Source organism: Melozone crissalis, unplaced genomic scaffold (genome assembly GCF_028551555.1).
Source record: "Melozone crissalis strain CALT ecotype California unplaced genomic scaffold, PUWL_Pcris_2 ptg000023l_1, whole genome shotgun sequence".
NCBI classification, from domain to species: Eukaryota; Metazoa; Chordata; class Aves; order Passeriformes; family Passerellidae; genus Melozone; species Melozone crissalis.
The window spans coordinates 30,548,224-30,569,439 of record NW_026535801.1 but is presented as its reverse complement, the minus strand read 5'-3'; the positions used below and the strand labels follow the sequence as shown (position 1 = coordinate 30,569,439).

Here is a 21,216-nt window from a genome sequence, read left to right as displayed (position 1 = left end):
TATAAGTTGTACCACCTGCAGTACTAATACAAATCAAGACAGTGCCTGTTATTTCTTGGGCTTGATTGACATTTGAGCCAACTTGGAAAGATTCAAGCAAACTACTGCCTTTAATTTTTATAAAATTATTTTTACCTGTAGTTTGTCAGAGCTTGCCATTAAAAGGAAGCACTGATGAATGTACCTCTCTGAAGTGATGAGCTTTTGCTTAGAGCAGCAGATGAAGAAATATTCTTCCTGCTACTGCACTCTAATAGTGGGTTAGTTAGTAGGAAAGAGTCAGTAAAAGAGGAGGTAAAATGACAAGAGAAATTATGGCCTAAAAGCAGGATTCTTAAAAGGTATCATCATTATATAGCAATTCTCTAATCCTACCCCCATCACCAAGAGAAATGCCAGAAGATCTGCAGCACGTCAGCCAGCTAACCTGCCTGAAAGGTGTTATTGTTGCTGGTTCTGCTGCTTGGCTCAGAAATGTCTCTGCAGCTAAAGAGCTACAGAAAAAGAAGTCAGAGTCCCATTAGGAGAATGCCAGAGGTGAAACTGCAGTGCCTCCCTGGTGCTAGTACATCATTAAGGGTCCCAGAGGAGTGTAGGAGGATGCTTGAAGGTTAGAGGAGTTATTCCTTAACTCATGCCTTTCATTGAAGAGCAGAGGGGGTACACGTGTTGTGTGTGCTTACACAGTGTGACAGGAATGCTGAGAAGGGCTGAAGCAGCCCCAGCAGCCCCTCTCCAGCCCCAGCAGCAGAGTTTTTATTATTGCGAGGATGGAGGTCTCACTGTTGGAGGGGCCCTGGCAGTGTCCAGTTAGGCAGGGCATGGGGCCAGGCCAGAGGGTGTCCAGCTCTGTGGTGAGGGACTGTAGGAGCTGTTTTGAAACATGGTGGTGTTCGGGGAAGAGGCAGAAGCTCCATGGCAAGATCCTGCTTTGGAAAGAGAGGCAGGCCAGGTAGACTTCTTATATGTGTTTTCTTAAGGTTTCTTTAACTTAAGGGCTTGATTGAGGTTCATCCATCCCTGGAGGGAGAAAGGACTTGAAATTGCACCACAAAAATTCCTACCTCAAAGGTTTCAAACCATTGCACATCTGTAATCCTGTGAAGCATGCCAAGACACCACAGGCCTTAGTGAGATTCCTCATCAGCATTGTCCTCTCGCCCCTGTGGAAAGGGAAACTAATGCCTGCAACAAAGTGTTCGAACCTGACTGCCTTCAGTGAGACTTCTCCATTTATCTTTGGGGTTATAAAATGACAGTGGAACATGTTTTTTTCAGAGCTGTCTTGAACTGGTCTGAACTGCATCATTATTGTTATGAGTCATCAGGTCATCGGCCTGTGTAGTGGTATCCTGTTGGCATGAGACCAGGAGATATTACCTTCCATGCTGAGCCTCCTGGATCTTCAACAACCAGTCCTTGAATGAGACAGGGCTACTTGTCAACAGGTCATAGAGGGATTAGAGTAATGCTGATTTGGTCTCATCTGTGCCTTGCCCTCTGAGGTATTTTGTATTGTCCATATATTTTACAGCCAGAGTAGTTAACAAAATGAATTCTCAAGAGAAGTCCTCACAGTAAAGCTGGATGGCTTTCTGAAAGACATATTTAAATCTATTCCCAGTTATTTTGTGCACTAAAGGTGTAAGGTGGGAAATTGAAATTCTGTGATCTGTAATATACACAAGGTCAAAGTTGGTGGTGGTATTGAAAGATAGGATGCTGTGAATGCCCTAGCATCATGCCTGAGTGTACCCTAAAAGTAGTAATTCGCCTTTTTTCTTTTAAAACATGTGGGGTTTTTTGTTTTGGTTTGGTTTTTTACAACAGGACTTCCTGCCCTAAATTGCTCAGTTGATGTTAACAGATGTTACTTCTGAAAGAGCTTTGTCTCTCTGAGCAAAGCGTAGCCAGATCTATTGCTTTGCACTTAACCTGTATGATTGCATTTTGGACAGTTGCCTAGATGGGCAAATCCAAAGCAGTTGATAAAGTCAGTCTCAAGCCTTTGCAATTGCTCAGTCACAAAGATGCTGTGATGACACCCAACATCCCACCATGTGAAAATGAAGGAAGGATTTAGCTGATAGGCTGTGAAATGCTAGGTAAAGTGAAACATAGAAGAGAACCTAAGACCTGAAAGAGAAGGCAAAATCAGTCATTGAAGCAGCCAGGTCTTGAGTGCCGATCACTAGTATTCTCTAACTTGGTTCTTCATCAGTTGGCACAACCTTCCCTTTCTGGCAGGCAGCGGTTTCCCTTTGATTAGCCCAGAAGACAGGGTTGGGGAAGTGTTATGGCAGGCAGCCTCATCCCTTTACACCACTTAATCCTGACACTGAAGATGTTTCCTCAGTTTTAACTTAGTAAAATTGAGCTGCTGTTGTCTCTGAAACCAATACTGACACTCCATTGTGGATGTGAAAATAACTGCTGGGACGGTCTTGTGTTTATGTGTGGGTTTTTTGCACGTTCTGCCGAAAATCAGAATAAATAGAAACCCTTTAAAGAGGTTATTAATTAGCCTTCCCCTGACAGATAACTCAGTGGGAAATCCATTAGTGGATGTCTGGGTGAATTCACTGCTTATGGAGCAGCTTTACTGTTTTCTGCTTTCTCCTTTCCATTGCAGATCTGAAGCCCTGGGTGTCGAATTTCACCTATCCAGGTGTGCATGACTTTTCTCAGCTTGCACTGGATGCCAACAGGAACCAGCTCATTGTGGGAGCAAGGTAAAGATGATCTAGGGTTACTGCTCAAGCTCATTCCCTTCAGGTTCTGGCTTCAGAGGAGAGTGTGTATCCAGCTTATGTGGCCAGTTTCCCCTCAAAAAGAAAGCTACAATTTATGTAGAGGGATTTAGACATCCAGTATAATTGCAAAGAAGAGAAAATTACTACAATTAAAAAGAAAAAAAAGATGCTATCAAAATGACTGGTTAATGAAGCAGAATGCTGGCATCTCACTCAGTATTGTGAATGTTAGAAGAGCTACAGTAAATCATTCTGCATCTTCCCCCTGCCGGCACAGAATTTGACTTTATGGTTTATTTGCCATGGCAAGACTTTTACTCAGAACCAGGTTCATCTACACACCTTTGAGTAAGTGATAGAGCCAAGGTAAATGGTTGCTTTCTTCTGTCTTAGAATCCACTTCAGAATCTGGTAGCTTCATCTGGCTGATGTAGTCAGATCCTCACCCAGTGTGTTCTGGTGCAACTCTTTCTTCTAGCCCGTTGTATATAATTATCATATATTTTCCTTTATTTTTAAATATTATTTTTATTTAGGATGCCACAAGAGGAGAGGGGAAACACATAAGCACAGGCGAGGTCTTACAAATTTAGAGCTGCATTTGTAATGGAGAAAAGAGCTATGCTTCAGCGAAATAATATATGTCAGAAGTGGTTCAGTCACAAGTCCCAACAGCAACTATTTTTCATTGCATAATAAAGAGATAAGACAAGCCAAAAAACAAAAAGATACTAAGCATGGGCTAACAGATCAGTTAAAGTATAACACTTAGAACATTGTGGTATCAGTCTCTGCTCTTAACAAAAATGGAGGGAGAGTGCTTTCTTCCCAGTGTATTCAGCAGTAGAGGACAGGGACATGAGGAACAGAGGTGGAAGAACTCATGGTACAAGCAAGAGAAAACAGCAAGATATGTAGAGAAGGAGAGTTTTATGCTTCACAGAAACAAGTGAAGTGTGATTTAATACACATTTTCTGCCTGTATATGTGCAGTAAATAATAACATTTACCTTCCTGTAGCTGTTCAAATTGCCAGAGGCCCTCCTGCTTTTCATAGAGTAACATTTTACTTTTCAAGCTGAGGCTTACTTGTGCTGGGATCTTTAACCAGAAATTATTAATATTTATTACGTCAGAACAGCATTGCTTTGGGGATGGCTGTGAACAGTGCATTCTGCCAGGCATTGCTCAGGCACGGTGCTCTGAGGAGTTTGTGGTTTACATAATTGGGCTGCATGGCAGGTTTCCTCCACGCAGTCCCTCATCCCTCCCCAAACCCCACAGCACATCCTGGAGGGACTCCCTGCCTCCCTGAGAGTCTGTACGAGCCTGGTTAGACAGGGGTACAACATCATCACAAACAGGGGAGTGACAGCAAAGCTGGCTTCCCGCTGGAGGTACACTATATTGCAGGGTACGGCCTCATGAGGAAGCAGTGACAAGTATTTATAGAATTTGCTTGGAAAAGTCAGTTTTCATGAAGCACTACCCACCTGACTGGGACACTGAACGTTTCAGTGGTGCCGCACGGCTGCGCTGAGCGGTGCAGGGTACATTTAATGAAGATGTCATTTCCCAGGGTGGTTTTTTTTTGGTTGGATACACATGCTTGGTGTGGAGAAAGTGGGGAGAGCTGAACCCATTTCCTCATCTGAACTCCACCCTGTGGAAGGTGACAGGGAGAGATTCTTGAAAATGGGGTGTGGATGGGGTCCTTGCTGCTGTACGGCTCTGGGTGCACTGAGCTCCTGCTGGAGCTGTGCCTGAGAAATGGGAAGGGGAAGTAAAGCCTTTTCTGTTCCCTCCTTCCCTGATAAATCCACACCTTGTCCTCGACTATTTTTAGGGGTGATTTTTTGAGTCATTAGTTGCTCGTGCACCATCTGCTTGAATTTGCAAATGAAACAATACCTCAAAGAGATAGGAGCTGTCTCTATCCATCTTTGCAGGGTGTAATTTATGAAACCTAAATTTAAATGTTAACCATGTTTAAATGTGCTGCTGTAGATCATATTAGTAGTAATGCCAGCTATTCTGGGGTTGTGGAAGGAGTTTGGGATCAGGGTGGCGTTTATAAGTACTCCCACTTCTCAATTTCCTGGTTAACATTCTCTTAGATGATAGAGTTATAAATTATTTCAGACTGCTTCTGTCTGTCTCTATTTAAAAGCAGTATGACCTCACCACAGCATCTCTTTGGCTTAGTTTGTCCTGTGTTTCAAAGCTTCATAGAAAATACTTCCTAGAAAACCCGGGGGTTCACAAGAGTTTTTGGTTTCAGGAATTGGACACAGTGTGACTGAAACTGTAAGAGGTATTCAGGGTATGCCATGCAGACAGGGAGCTAGAATAACATGAGGCTTGGATTTTTAAGCTTTATCCTTATCTAAAAGCCCTCCTTAAATGACTGGTGCTGTCTGAGAGTAAACCAGAGGAGTTTGATAACTCCACTGCACCAAACACCTGCCAAGTTAAAAAACCAGAAACAAAAGAATTAGTTTCAAAAGCCCACCATGGTTTCTAAGCAACGTATTTACTTGTCACATCATTTGTAAAATCCAAACGCTTGAGAGAAAGGATATGAATAGTTTAGAACATTGTAAATCTACACTCCCCATATTATGAGTCACATTTCATTAAGTATAAAAACACACATTTCAAAAATTCATAACCTTCATTTTGACTCACAGTTCACATGTTTTGTTTTTGTTTTGGGTATAGTGTTAGTGTTTTAATGTACTGTTTTTCTTCTGTGAATGAGTGATTGTTTTGAAATATTTGCTGCTTTTTTTCAGCTCTTGAGCACAAGCGATCGCCATTTGAGCTTACTTTAATGGGAAGGAAAACTATAATCTAGACCTCATTATTAGTGAGAAAAAAATTGAAAATACAGTCACAGTGATTTCACCTGTCTGTTGGAGAAGCTGTGCTCTGCTGTGTCACCTGTGCTGTAGGCAGGGTGCCCAGGCCCCAGGGAGTGTGAGTTTTGTGGAGGAGGGACATGGTATAGCTGTGACATTCCACCTCCTCAAGGAGCCTTACTCCTCAAGATTGTCTCATTGCTGGCTGGGCACAGACAGAAGCCAGTAAAGTGAAAGACCCTGCTTGGAAGCAGGCCAAAAATCATACTTCACAAGAGCTCCCTGGTGAGGACAACATAAAAGGTGTGAAGGAGGGTGGTTGAGACACCGTGTGACAATCTGGCACAACAGCAAGCTGAAGGGAAACAGCTTGGACAACAGGAGGATGGCACCCAAACAAATGACTGTACAGAGGGTGGCTGGGAAGTCCTAAGGGAAATATTTGACTTTTCCCAGAAGGAAACTACAGGGGTGTGAGCTCAGGGCCATAGCCTGGTGAGGCAGCTGATGCGAGAGGCAGGGCTACAAGGGTCAGCCATTCACAGTGAGTGGAGGTATTACTGAGGGAAACCAGCCAGAAAACATCATGGCCAGAAGCCCTCACTGTTCTGCCTGCCAAGAGGGCTGTCAGCTCCATCAGGAGATGGGAAAGGATCATCCCTCGTGGCTGTCACACAGGGAAGTGCAGCCCAGGAGCCCTTGTCACAACTGGCTGTAACCAACAAGAGCCCAGAGGTAGAGAGGAGGGAGCAAAAGCTGCATCAGGGACTCAGAACTGGCAAGTAAAGTGCACATCATTATGGACTGCCAGACTTCTCAGCAATAAATGTAAAACTGCTTAGCTGCAGGTGATGCAAGCCTTGATGCTGGACAGAGGTGATTTTCATACTTGATTTAGAGCTGATCTGAATGTGCCTGTTACTGCCAAGTAGATAGGTGCAAGGGAGGCGATATCACAGAGTCATAGAAAGGCCTGGGTTAATAGGCCTTCCCACCATGGACAAATATGGCACCCACTAGATCAGGTTTCTCAGGGCCCCACTAAAGCTGGCCTTGAACACTTCCGGGGATGGAGCATCAATATGGTTGGTTTGGGGAGCAGGGAAGGTGCTGTGTGAAATTTCAAGTGTTGTTTTAGGGAAGCAGCCTAGGCACACCGTTTTCTGACTATTATGCTTCTGGCTGTATAAAAGCATTGAAAAAGGTCTGGATCATGTAGGCTTAGGAGCTGAAGGCTGTGTAGCATGACTGATGTCCCAAAAGAGTTCCTTCAAGTTGCAGCTTGCAGAAATATGGTAAATTGTAAATATATTCTAGGACCCTCAGCCAGCAGGTTTGGCACCCTGAGTTTATTGAAAGTCTCTGGTGTATGATTGATTATTCTGTCAGGAACCAGGTTACATGCAGATTTGTGGCCGACCACAGGCTCTTTCCTGCCTGTTTGGCAGAATGCTCCAGAGCACTGCAGTAAAATGCTCAAAACCTGTGCTTGTCAGAAAATATCACTCTTACCCTTGGGCACATTCAATCCTGTCCACATCTGGGCTGCACTAAACCCTTAAGTCTCCATAGATAATGCCTAGGCAAAAAATGTTTTGCAAACCAGGAAATTCAGTGGCACCAGTTGGGTCTGAGTAGTTCCACAGATCCACAGAGTATAAAATCTGTCAGCAATACTTACTATTGCTAAATGATCAGGGCCCCTCACCAACATTTGTTCTCACAGGGCTTCAGTGAGGCAAGAAAGCACTAATAATTTCACACTGTGGATTGGAATCCAAGGCCAAGAGGGATTAAGAGCCACCTTGCCCTGTGAAAAGGCTATGATATTGTGGCACATGAATATGTGAAGCATATCTGAAAAGCAGTGCAGTACTGCACCTAACACAGCTACTCCTGCAGTGAGACTGCACTTTCTGAAGATACCAGTCAAGATCTGCACAACCTCAGTCTGCACTTGACTAATGTGGACAGAGCCAAAGTTCTTCTCTGGGCTCAGAAAATCCATGGCAGAGGTGTAATTTGGACCCCTTAGTCTTGTATTGGTATTTCAATCACTTGTTCTTAGCCTTGCCTCTCCAAAGAGGCAAAGTGTTCACGAAAGCCTGGGAGTCCCATGCACTAACACTGGGAAAATGTGACTTCAGCATGGCCAGAAAAGTCAAGTATCTTATAGCACAGAGAGACTCACATGCACACAAGTCAGCATTGGGCACAACCACATGGGCACAGCCAACATCTGTGTAGTCCATAGGCCTGCCCTAAAACAGCCACGAGTGGTGTGCCATTGGTCCCTGTTAGCATCTGACTACAGGATTTTTCTCAGTTCTTTTCTGAAACAAATGGACAGAACAATTTCTGGTGGCTTTGGGCTATTTTTGCACAGTCTTACGCCAGATTTACCCCCTGCTAAGTCACATTGGGCTGAGAAATTACCTTGCCAGTAGAGGTATTAATGAGCACATGAGCAAGCAAAGAGCATGATAATTTTTTTGATTACATCCTGATCATAGGTGGGCAGCTGAAAGCGCTAGTGCACAGAAATGGAGAGAAACAAATGCCTTCCTTCTCACTGCGATTTTTCCTATCAGACAAAAGAATGCTCTAATTAAAGATGCATCCTTGTATCATAGACTGGAGAGGGGCAGATAACATGGTGATGTGAGGGGGAAAAAAATCCCCAAATCAGTCTCTGAAATTAACAGAAACCTTCAAAGGACCACGTTTTTTATTTTAAGGCATTGCTTGACCTGTGACGTAAAGAATGTGGTGAAGGTGAGAAAGCTGTCATTAGACACTGCAGCTAGTTAAATCCATAATTGGGGTGCACAGTTTCTTTACAAAGGGAACAAAAGTGTGATTTAAAGTGCAGGTTTTAACCTCCTTGGTTGAGCCTGGGATAGTTCAAAGGGAGATTTTCCTCTCTGATACTCTGCCAGGTGAGGTCAGCTCAGCCCTTGTATAAATTGTGGAGGGTGAAGCCTCACTGGGGTGTCCTTTTTTTACCTATAGTGTTGCTTTCCTCTTCTGGTCTGCAACCAGTGTAAATTTGGCATACCCTAAATCTATGCTGTTCCTGACTTAAATCCTTTGGAGAGGAGGGGAAAAGGTGTGGAAAGAATGAAGGATAGTTTTTGTAATTATGGAATTCTCGGAGGTTTAAAGCCTGGCCCAAATTTTGTTCAAAGTGGCTTTTGGCTTTTTCTTAGTTAAAATTTGTGCATTTTTTCAAGCAAATAACATGAATTTTAGTTAGCTCATAGTAAATAAATCAAATAAAATACTATACTGCAACACTGTCAGATTGTTGGAAAGGATGACTGTGCAGAAGAAGCTGCAGCTGTAGGAGGGCAAAGGGGCAGTTTTGCACATTAATATTGTACATGGAGAAGAGGGTGAGGCAGTGGCAGGCTCTGGTCTGTCATCTCTGTCAGCAGGGAAAACAGCTGCTCCTTCAAATTGCCTGCAAGGCAGCACCACCCAGCTCTCTGCAAGTGACCTCAGCAGTGCTGTGGGGCTGAGCACTTTCACAGCCAGTGCCTGCACAGCCAGTGCTGTGTGAAAGGCAATCTTCGTGCAGCACAGACTGATAGGAAGCATCTTTACACAGCAAATTGCAGGCCTCACTAGAAAAATATCTCATATTCCAGATAAAATGAAAATTGGTGATACCCTATCACGAAAGCAGCCACCCATGAGAGGCTCACTTGCTTTAGTAATGCACTGAGAATAATTAAGTTTGAAGATTGCATTTCTGAGAGTGGGATGGGTGTAAACACAAGGTCAGGATACTTTGGCAAAAGCCTTGGAGACTTGGACATAATGTGTTCTACAGCATCACAGAATGGGGCTGCAGAGCAATTTTCCTCTGCATTGCTGAGAATACTTTCTCTTGCTCAGGTTAAGGTAGAGATGTGTCAGTTTTGTATGGCATGGCTCACCACAGTGGTTTACATACCACTTTACATCCAGATGTTTAGGTGCTAAGCCTACTGTTCTGTGCCACTGCAGAGGTATAAAATCCCAGCAAAGAGAAGGGATTGTTGGGCAATAACTTCATCTCACCAGCCAAGTCCATCAGTATTTACATACAAGTCATGTTGAATACATCCAGAGAACTGAGGATGTTTATCAGCCTAAGCAGCCAGGTGGGGAGGCTGCCAGGGGAGATTTGAACAATAATCAGTGCATCAGAAGAAGAGGAATTTTATGTTGTGACTTACTGAAATGATGGGCAAATAGGAGAGCAAAGGTCTCTGTGTGTCTTGGGACCATATAAAGGTGCAGCTGGATGAGAGAGGAAGAGAGGAGCTGTCAGCCACATGTCAAAAAAGACTTGAGGTGGCATGTGGGATAATATGTGATGGTCTGAGAGATGGAGTCGCTCTTCCAGAAAAATAAGAACAGACCCACACATGCGCTTTGAAAATTTGTCTCAGTTCTCTGAGGTTTTAAAGAAACTCATCTAGTGAAAAAGAGGGAAGAAAATATGGCAAAACAAAACAAAAAAAGGAAATTTGCCCTCATTTGATAAATATATTCAAACAATATCACAAAAAGAAAATCCTAATCCCCATTCTTTAAAGTGTCTCAGGAGCATAGCAAATACTATAACCCCCAAAGATGTGGAATCATTTTGCAGTGAGGCTTTGTCTTTCCTGCCCTGGGGAAAGAGAAGGGCCAGAGACAACTTGCTGTTCCCTTTGCAAGCTGATGGAAGAGGGGGCAAGGCTGTAAATCCAAAATCCAATCCCCTTTCTGCTTCTCCCTTCCCCAGCAGCATCCATCTATCTAGATTTCTGCATATTGGCATAGCCCAAGTGTGCCTCAGCTTTGTTGTTGTCCTGCCTGCTCTGCAGCTGTGTCTGCCTCTTTTGACTCTTCCTAGAGTTGGCCCTGAATATGCAGCATCTAGAGGAGCATAGCTGTGCCATGTGCCCTGTGCCATTAAAGCTGATGGTAGTTTTCCACTGAATGCAATCTAGAGGAATTTCATCCTTGTTTCCACAGAGAAGTACTAACTGGGCTTCAGTGCCACACAGAGACAGTAGCTGAGCCCCTGGCTTGATGTGGAAGCTGTTTAATACAAATTATATGCTGCCTGCATAAGGATCCTCTTCTAAGAGGTTGTTTCTCTAGCTCCAGCTGAATTTATAACCGAGAAAAGTTGCATTGGGAAAAGCAATGCTTCATACATCAACTGCATCATATTACTGTCTGCCATTTAGTATGGTTCTCTGTTGTACATCTATTGATTTTTGAGGAAGAATGATGTATTGGACAAGTTTTTCTTCAATAGAAACAAAATTACTGGTGAATAAGGATCCAGCTTGTAGGGTAGCTGCTGGTCCTCCACTTTTCTCCAGCAAGTGTTTGCCAGGAGCTTCAAATAAACCACTGGGGTAACATTTGCAAACAGATTGTCACATCGCACTCTGGACCAGGCATGTAATTAACTCCTTCTGAAAGCAAAGGCCAGAATCATCCTTCAGGAGCTGGGTTTCTTGGTATGGTTGGCTAGCTCCGAAATGTGGATAACCATCTGAAAAGTTCAGCCACAGCTGGACCTGCGTGCAGGCACTGTGCGTTAATCTAGCATGAGATTTGGTAGCCAGGAGCCCTGGGGTCTGATCTCAATTCCATCACTGCCTTGCTGTGTGCTTTGGAGAAGGTCATTTAACCTTTCTCTGGCTCATTTTCTCCATTAGTGTAAGGGGGGCAATGAGACTAACCAGCTCCTTGGGAGTCATGAGGCATGACTAAGCTGTGTTTGCCATGTAGTGTGGAAGTACAAAGTATATCTAAGGCCTCCAGGAGCAAGGATAGGAAGAGCTGACAGGAGTTGCTGGCTCCTAGCCCGAGGCTCAGCCCCAGCACGTGGCTTCCAGGAGTGCCAGAAGGGAGCATTAGTTGTCATATGCATAATTCTGTGTCTTGTTTCATATCACCCAAAGGACTAAAGTTCTGTTAATTGTTTTTCTTATTATCTACTCTGTGACAGTTGTGAGACCCTCTTGCAGACCTGGACCCTGACTGCAGCACAATCTCACCCTGAGGAGGGGAACTGAGAGGGAAATGCAGATCTCTTCTCCCTGGCATCCAGTGATAGGATGCACTGGTATTGTTCAAAAGTGTGACAGCGAAGGTGCTGACTGAGCATTAGGAAGCATTTCTCTACTGAAATAGTCTATTTTATTTTATTTTCACAAGGAACCTCTTCCCAGAGCACCATGAGCCCATCTGAGGCTCCAGTTCCTCACCCAGGCTGTGTTGCATGACGGGAGCAGTGCAATATTAGTCCCCAAAAGGGAGAGTAACTCTTCACTCCGTTCTTTTCAACTTTTCCTGTCCTGGTTTTGCCTGAGATAGAGTTAATTTTCTTCTCCATAGCTGGTAAAGGGCTGTGGTTTGGATTCAGTATAAGAATAATGTTGGTAAGACACTGATGTTTTAGTTTTTGCTAAGCAGTGCTTATCCTAAGTCAAGGACTTTCCAGTTTCCCATGCTCTGCCAGGGAGCAGATGCACAAGAAGCCAGGAGGGTGGCCAGGATAGCTGGCCTGGGCTAGCCAGAAGGATATCCCATACCCTGGAACATCATGCATTAACTGGGGCAGTTGGCTAGAAGGGGCCAGTTGCTGCTGGGGGATGGGCTGGGCATTGGGCAGGATGGGGTGAACAATTTTATTGTGCAGCACCTGTGTTTCTTGGGCTTTATTCCTCTTTCTCATTCTTATTGTAACAACAACAACAATTGACTTTGTTTCAATTAATTAATAGTTCTTATCTCAGCCTGTGGGTTTTACCTTTTCCCAATCCTCCTCCCAGTCCCACAGAGGAGGGTGGGAGTGAGTGAGTGGTTGCATGTCTGGGGTTAAACCACAACATTCTCTCAATGTGTGTTTTTCATGCATGATCAAACATTATTATCAGCTTCTGTTGGCTTTGCTTCTACTTGCAGAGTAATTGCCTAGAAAGAGAGGGAGCTTAAGACAGCCTACCCTGTAAGGTGGAGGGAAGTAGCAACAAATGAGCAGATGTAAGGTAGTGATAGAGACTGAGTTAAGGCAGCATATTGTTCGTTTCTGTGTGCATGTCCAAGTCCTGAGAGGTTCTGGTCGTGGTCAGCATGTGGGCTGTCATGGCTCCAAATTTGATAGCAGGGGTTATTCTGAAATATAGAGAGGTTTTCTTACCTACTTGGTGTGTGAGGAGTTAGAAAATGTGAACAAGCCTCACTCATTTAAATAGCAAAAAACATCTGAAGCTAGGATAGCCTTTTATTTATGAATGATCAGTCCATCAACTGCAGAACTGAAAAGCTGCTCTCTCTCTTAATTAGGAGAAGCACCTTTTAATCAGCCAGTACAGTGCTGACAGATGTGGTGCCTGAAAAGAGGCACTGAGGAGGAGGCCTGAATGAGTGACTGAAGCATGCTGCAATGCTTATGGTTTCAGAGCTCCTAAGAGGAAGGGTCTCTGTTGTTGTTCAGGCACTCTTATTATGTGGCTTCCCAATAGAAAGGCTTAAATTTGCCTTGTATCTCTATTGCTCAGTGGCATCACAGCCAAAGTGCTCTGCCTTCAAAGTAAGTTTTTTCAAGGCCAGGCAACGTGTGAACAAGTGCATGGGCACCGTGTTACAAAGTTCACCCAAGGTGCTATTGGCTACATGAAATAAATACTTAAGAAGCAGATTTGACTTGGAACTGTCATGGCAAACAGATTTACATGGGTATATTCTTCCACACCCTTTCCTGAACCAAATCTCAGCTGCTCTCTTGCTGCTCTAGTATGTGTGTTTTGTGGTACCAGGCACAGTGAGCACTTAATCATTTTACAAGCAGCCAAATACAAATTACTAAGCCAATTAACAAATACTTTCATTTAAAGGATTTCTGCTGCAGCTTGACTCTGTTCATATGCACACAGGATAGAGCTCTCAGTTAAGAAAGTAATTCAACCTCTACTCAACAGTGTAAATGACACTTCAGCACAGGTTTACATGCTGTGCCCCAACTTTGGGTGCAAGTTATTCTCCTAACTAGGACATAAACTAATGGTCCAGGAGATCTTCTCTTGGTTGTGCTGCAGATATATTCTGTGATGCTGGCTAAATTGCTCAATCTATGCTTTGAATTTAAATAAGAGTGGTGCATCTTTTTCTCTCTTCTCTATATATCCAGATGGCAAATTCTTTAAGCCTAAGTTTAAAAGAGCAGGACAGACTTCACAGAAGCTAACTTTGTATATCTGAGCTGGGGAATAGCAACCCACTGCAGTCAGAGGTGACAGAGAAGATCTGCCCTCAGTTTGTTTGAACAGGCACTGGCCGGGAATCAGTCTCCAGAGGATCCATCATCAACCCACTCTGTCTTAGAGCAACAAAACCTCATCCTTGCCTGAAACTTCAGGGCATTACTGTTTAACATGGGCATTTTCAAAAAGGCACTGATGTTTATGAAAAATAAGGTTAGTTGTAATAATAATTAGTAGTTTGAGGCATAATGTCATTTGTAGCAGAGTACTCAAGAGTGTTGGCATTTGCTCTGGAGATGGCTGAAATGCAGCCACATCTGGGGTAAAACAAAATCTGGGTTTAATACTGTGAAGTTTTGTGATCTTTTAGGACAGAAATTAAGAAGGCTGTCCTATCCCTCCAAATTTGTGCACCAGCTTTTTATACAGAAGCAGGAGGATATTGGAATATCCTGGCTGCACCAGGCCATTGCTCATCTGGCCTAGTACAGGGGGTTCAGTTTAGGAGGGAAAGGAATTAACCAGCATTCACTTACAAGAGAACATGGGAGGGAAAGAAAAAGACAGAAAAAAAAAAAAGGCCAGGAAGGTACCTCATGCATTCATGTGGAGATCTCAGTGTTCTTATATACCTCTTAATCATACTCCTTCAGCTGCTCTGAATTATAGTTCAGCAAGGTATTAAACAGACATAACTTCATACACAAGCAGAAAAGAAGGACACAAATGGGGCAATTCTAGCTACACTAAACCATGCCTGTCATTCAGAGATCTTGCTCATTCTTGGACTGAAATTGCAGTTAAAATGCAATTCATAAAAATGGCACTGTCTGATTCAGCAGATGTTTTCCTTTGGCATTTTACTCCTGGTACAGCTTTACAGAACAAGTATGGTTAAAAGAGCATGTTATTAATTATGGATTAGTCAGTTCTAGCTGGGCAGGTCAGCTGGAGTCAGGAGGGGTCTGATAGCCTGGTTTGCCTACAGGTGTTTGTATTGCTGCTGTAAGATGTGAGAAGGATCAAACAAACAAAGAGAAACTGCCAGTGCCTGTACAGACACCAGGTGAGGCAAGCTGATAAAAAACATGGGGAAGCCCTCTTTTCTGTAAGAAAGCCCCAAGGTCAGGCTTAGAGAGCTAAGGTTAGTATAAAGCTTTTGGAAGATCATTGTGCTCTTCACATTAGCATTATTATGTTCCTGCCTGGTTCAGGTCTCAGCCACCCGAGTGGCTTTGCCCAGGTGCTACACAGCAGTCACTGAGAGAACAGACTGGCTTTATTGAAATGGACACTATCCCTGTCTGCATCTGTTTTGGCTGAGTGGAATGAAAATTGTGTCCTTTGGATATGTCTTTTTCATTAAAGATATTTTGGTTGAATTTGCTCTGCAGTGCTTTCAGGGAAGAAAAAAAAACCCTAATATTAAAACTTATTACCTAGTCAAACTGTCCAGCTTTTTGCAAGCCTAGAACAAGGAGCTGAAATCTGCATTATAAGACTTCCAAAATCAATGCATTTAAATAGCATGCTTAACAACAGGACAGAAACTTCAAGTCCCTAGTTATGGGAACTTTTTTCCTGAGGGTATTGTAAGATTGGAGGCCTTTCCCGGCAGAAGGCTTATTCCATGATATCTCATGTCCTAGAGTTGCATTAATATTTTGGTGTGAGTAGGTATGTGGTGTTCCAAGGGAGTGGTCAGATCTGTCACTGGATGAGAATTTAGCTTCATTTTGAAATTTTAGCTGTGTGTAGCTGTACTGCTTCTGGTCTGCTGCATACACCTTTATTTAAGTCTGGTGCTAAAGAGTTAACAATTTTTGGGGGGAAAGTATGCAGCCCTTTGAGACAGAATAGGTTTTCAGACTGTACAAAAGAACTGCTGGATCTTCAGTGACAGAACTAGGAGAAAGGATGGAGATTTCCTCTGTGTCTGTATACTTCTCTGTGTACTTACAGGAGGTATAATAATCACTGATACATTTTCTTCAGACACTGCTATTGGGTCTCATTCCTCTCTGAGTAACAAGTTCCAGTACAGAATACAATGGTGCAAGTCAACAGCAAGTCAGAGCTATATCAGCTGAAGATTTGGTATCAGGAGTTCAACATCCCAAGTTCCCCATCATCCTTGTCCCCATCCTTCTTTATTAACAGTCAGCAGCATTTGAGAGATCTTGATTTATTTATAGAACTGAGACAAGTACAACTCCATGCTTATGGCTTAGATGGTACACAAGTGATACATAACAGGAGAAGGAAAAATTGCCCAAGCCTTGTTGCAGTCATGGTGACCCACATATGAATCTCTCACTAGAGAAGTTTGAATTTCTTTTTTTGCCTGGTCAGGCTGTGCTGCTGTACTGACCCTACAGAAGGCCCTTCAGAAGAGTCCTTAGCACCATTTCATCACTACAGGATCTTTCCTCTCTGGTAACTGGCCTAGGACTGGAACTTGCATTTTTACTAGGTGGGGGAATGTCTGTATACTCACATTTCTAGAGCAGATGAACCTATATCATCAAAGCTGCACTTTCTGCCACTTAAACAGAGCCACTTCCAGAAGTATGGTTCAATTCACCATGTATGACATAAATGTGTGTTCTCTGGAAGATTGTGGTGATGTTGGAAAAGGATTACAGCTCTTTAGACCTTGTGACAGATGGTATGCAAAAATATGAAGTTAGATGTGGCCAAAAGCCTCAAGCACACAATCCAGTCCGTATGGCTCAATATGTCAGCTGATTCCTGGTGACTGCATTGTCTTAGCAAGCAAAAATGTGAGATAAGTCATGTTAACTAAGCCTTATCTGTAGATCTTTATGCAAATATGTGTTGCCTCCTATTTGTGATGGAATATGAACATTTAGAAGGGTGACAGGAGCTCAGCTGATATGTGGTACCTCATGCTACAGTGACTTCTGTCAGAAATTCCCTTGCTTTGCCCATGAAGAGACAATGACAGGAGGATTGGGAATATCTGCAGTCACTGCCTTGATTTCCCTGCTGATTTTCTGTGCAGAGATATTTCACTGAGAAGTATCTGCTCTCTTCTCTTCCACGAAGTCCTGAATGGGAATTCCCACAAGAACATGCTTGGGGGAGCATAGTAGGAAGTCAGCTCTGCTCCAGCTGGCTTCTGTCCAATCCCAGTTTTCTCAGAATTCAGTGAAAAACATGACTGCAGCCCATACGGACCTCAACTAAAGCCTGCTGAGAGTTTGCAAATGACCCTTTGTGGCTGGGATTTCACTGTGGTTCTTCAGTATGGATTCTGGAATATTTAATGCTAGGACCTGCTCAGAACTTTGTTACCAGGCTCACTAAGATACTGATAAACAAGTCAGTGAACAAGCATATAACTGCTATTGTATTCTGTGGAGAGGAGTCCAGGAAAACCTTTTGTTTGTAGACATGAATGACCAAAAACTCTTACTTGCTTTAATTATTTTTCCCTTCTTTCCTTGGTAGCCTAATAGTTTGTAATTTTTCTGCTTGTTCATGCAGGAACTACCTCTTCAGACTTAGTCTACACAACGTTTCTCTTATTCAGGTATGTTCACTTTTTATTCTCTTATTTTATTTGACTTGTTAATGAAAGTTCTGTAATATTTGATGTACATTTTCAGAAGCCTATATAGTGTAAATTTGCCCAAAGTGATGCATCAGAACCAAATGCTTGTTCCCACTCCAGTGATGATGCTGGGAAAAGGGTTCTGCTACACTTGCCCACTTGGATGGTGCTGTCTGGTTTTGATTCTCAAGTATTTGGGTGGTAATGGCGTCTGCCAAAAATTTGGCATCTTAAGGAAGAAAGCATGTAGTGTGACTGATACAGGCTTAAACAAAACAATCAGTAGAAATCCTTGGCTTTCTTTAGAGATGTCAGTAACATGCTGGAGAAGGTTTTACTCTTCTCATCCATCTTCATTTTAGCCCTTGCAGGCCTTTGTGAACATGGATTGTTTAGGAGCTATGTGTTGCTAAATGCATTACTAAAACCATGATTGGACTTGCAAGCATTCAAGAGGCAAAAGGGGTTGAAAAATGCATGTTACCATTGCCTTTACCAAGAAAGAACAGCTGAAGTTTGAAAGCACTTGAAAATATCCAGCATTATTAGGACTTTACTCTCACTGCACTGAATCTGGAATTGAAGGATGCAGCAAAAATTGTTAATGAAAACACCAGCTGCTTATCTTTAAATAAATTAACACTTATGCTCTGGGATACTTACCATCTTCTATAGTTGCTGGATCACCAAAGAAGCATTCAGCATTTTTTCAGACAGGCTGAGAGGCCTTGCTCCTGTACCTGACCACACAAAGAAGCCATTAGAGTAGCATTGCCAGCCATTCTGATGTGCACAAGCCTTTTGCTGTTAGTAAGAGTTACAAGTATAGCTGGAGAGAAGAAAAGATGTTTAATGGTTGTAAAATGCATTGAATCTTTCTTTAAAAGGAAAACAAAGCGCAGAGTTACCAATGACAACAATAAAGAGTTAGAGAAGCTGCTACTCCCATTTGGCAGTGCCTTCCCTTTTGCAGAGCTGCATTAGCATGGCTGGAAGGTTTCCAGTGAGCACACAGGAGAGGGAAGTTCGTAGTCATGAGAGGTGTCATACCTTCTGCAACGCCTGTTATCACACTGCCTGACACAGCCTCTGCTGCTTGTCAGGCATCCCCTTCCACAAAACCCAATTGTGAATCTCCCTCACACACTTCTGAAGCCAGGCTTGGCCCTCTTCAGTGCAGTGAGTTTCCTTTTCTATGCTGCAAAACATGGGAAGTCTCCTTCTATGGCACTGGAGGCTGCTGCAGGATCTCCGGTTAACATAATGAGCTTAGTCCGCTCCTGCTTTCTGGGTGTATCCGGTTACTTTGCCAAGACTTTTTGCATGACAAAGAGAGCATGGAATTATGTTGACACACGTGTTGGGAATGATGGAAGTGATTGTTTCCCAACCTAATGGTTGCCTAAGTAGCTGCTTGGCTTGACTCCATAAAGCTCATGATGCTTTTTAAAGGCACCACCTTCCCTCTACCATGCATCATTTTAAAGGTCAGATCTGAAAGTGAGACAAGAAATGCAAGGAACTTGCATTTAGTTCTATAGGGGTGAGAGTGCACTTCAAGAAATAATCACAATGTCAATTTGCATTTTGTATCTCCTCTTTGCTTGTAAATAAAATACAGTGTGGATCTTTCCGGGCCTGAATTGGGATAGTTTTTCATCTCGAGATTGTATTCTGATTTATTTCTGCTCATGAAACCTCATTGTCATCCTGCCAGTGGTGCTAAATCTGCTTCACAGTGCAGGTTTGTGCTGACAGGTATCTGCTCCCTTGCATTTGTACTTCCACAAAGTGAGGGCAGAAACATGAGGAGTGTGGTCTATGGAGAGAGACATCAGGATATGCTGGCTGTGGCACAAAGCCTGGCAGTGAGAGAAATGTACCCCTCTAAGCATGGTTTGATGAAGTATAAAGCTGTTTTTCCTAAGTGTTCTTTTGCTGTATCCTGAGGCTGCACAGTTCCTGTGGGAAAGAGGCATGCCACGTGGTTCAGATAGGAAGTTACTGTCTTAGAATTGCAGTAAACTAAAAGACAAAATTTAGTATTAACTAGGAAGTTGTTGATTAAGAATTGTGTAAAAAAGACAGCATTACCCTATAGAAGGATTTTGATTTTAAGAGAGTGAAAGGAGAGAGGTCACTTTGGGATGTGTCAGCTCTTGGGCCCCTTTATAATAAGGGGTCAATTCTCTTTCTTTCTTATCTCTCATCTGCTCTACCATGTGTTAATGTTTCCTCCTCATTTAGAATTTTCTTTTGGTTCTTCTGAGATCTCTCCAAGGCACTAATCTTTACATGAGAACTAGAAGGTGGAGTGGAGGAAAAAACTGAAACAGAACAAGCTCATTTCCTGCTCCACAGAACCAAATGTCCCAACTTCTCACAGATTTTTCCTTCTCCTCTCTTTGTTTCCGACATGTGTTCCAGAAATTTCATTTGGAACCCATGAAGCTTTTCACCAAATGAGTTTTAGTTGCATGAGAACTTCTGTGGTGGTTAATACTTTTGTGTAAAACATTTCTGGCTGATCTTCTTCTTTGTATCCATAAGGAAGTTATGGCCCAGGTATTTTGGGGATAATTTGTGATTTTCTCTACCTCTTTTACTTGCCAAAATTGAAGCACCTTGTTAAAGAATTACTGAAAATCAGCATCTTGAGGTGGGGTATCCAAAAGCACCTGTTAATATTGGAAACTTTGGCATGTAGCATTCAAATTCATGCAGCAGTCAAAAAGCACCGTTTTAAAATGGATACTCTTCCCATAATTTTTAGCATCTCTTTTAAACAAAATCTGTTTCATGTCTGTCTTTAAATTATTGTCTTATATGTATTGTAAACTCTTGTTACTAGATATTTAATAGAACACTTCTTTTAAATGATGTGCACTTGGAGAGCATGTGGGTTAATTTACGGATGGATCTGAAACAAGGCTAGCTCCTAATCTGCAGCTTTCATGGTGAGGCCATAGAAAAGTCAGTTTTATACTGGAGTTGGTAATTAATAGGGTAGGTGGAAGAGTCATTTTAAAAACATAAGCCTTTAAGCAAAATTTTTAAAATTCATAGTACTGATTGGCATTTCTTAGCAAGGAATGCTGTTCTGGGGTGTCTGTTAAAAGCAGGCTATTTGGCTGGCATTTCATAAATCACAGTACAGTGCCTACCCCCTGCTCACTGTGATTTTACCTGGATTCTTAGTTCTCAATTAAACTGAGTAGGAAATTGTTTTTGCAACCTTTTTGAGATACAAAGACTTCCAATCTTTTTGCACTTAGATGAAAACAAGCCTCTGACATTTTTCTAAAATCTGAAGGAGAATGAGATAGACATGTGGTTAATTGGCATGCAAATACTCTGGGTCAAGTTATTTTCTGAAGCATCAAAAGAGAACATTTACATGTGCATTTCTCTCATCTCAAACAATTGTTCTTGTTTGTTTGGGGCATCCTTTTGCCCCTTTCCCTTCCTCTTGCCCTTTCCTTTTCATTTTCCTTTTCCTTTCCTTTTCTCTTCTCTATGGATCTAAGGTGTCCTTCTGGACTCTCATCTGGTAAGTGTAAGAGAAAATGTTGGAATTTCATAAAATATTTTGGTTTCAATTGTTTCTTTTAATGGAAGATCTCTTATTAAAAAGTTTTTAAGCAGCCCTGTGAAGTCTGCATGCTGGTATATCAGGCTAGTAGTATTTCAAGTATTTAAAATACTTCAAGAGTTTGTACTGTATTGTAACAGACTGTGAAAGAATAAATAAGTGCACCAATTGCAAA

The 21,216-nt window shown here is 42.6% G+C and overlaps 1 protein-coding gene across 1 annotated transcript in view; it reads left to right on the top strand.

Annotated features, from left to right (window-relative positions):
* SEMA5B (semaphorin 5B) overlaps positions 1–21,216 on the top strand; it is a 201,912-nt gene that overhangs the window by 83,656 nt on the left and 97,040 nt on the right. The window contains exons 5-6 of the mRNA XM_054278238.1: positions 2,633–2,732; positions 17,383–17,428. Of these exons, the coding sequence (XP_054134213.1) occupies positions 2,633–2,732; positions 17,383–17,428 (146 nt within the window). The remainder of the gene's footprint in view (positions 1–2,632; positions 2,733–17,382; positions 17,429–21,216) is intronic.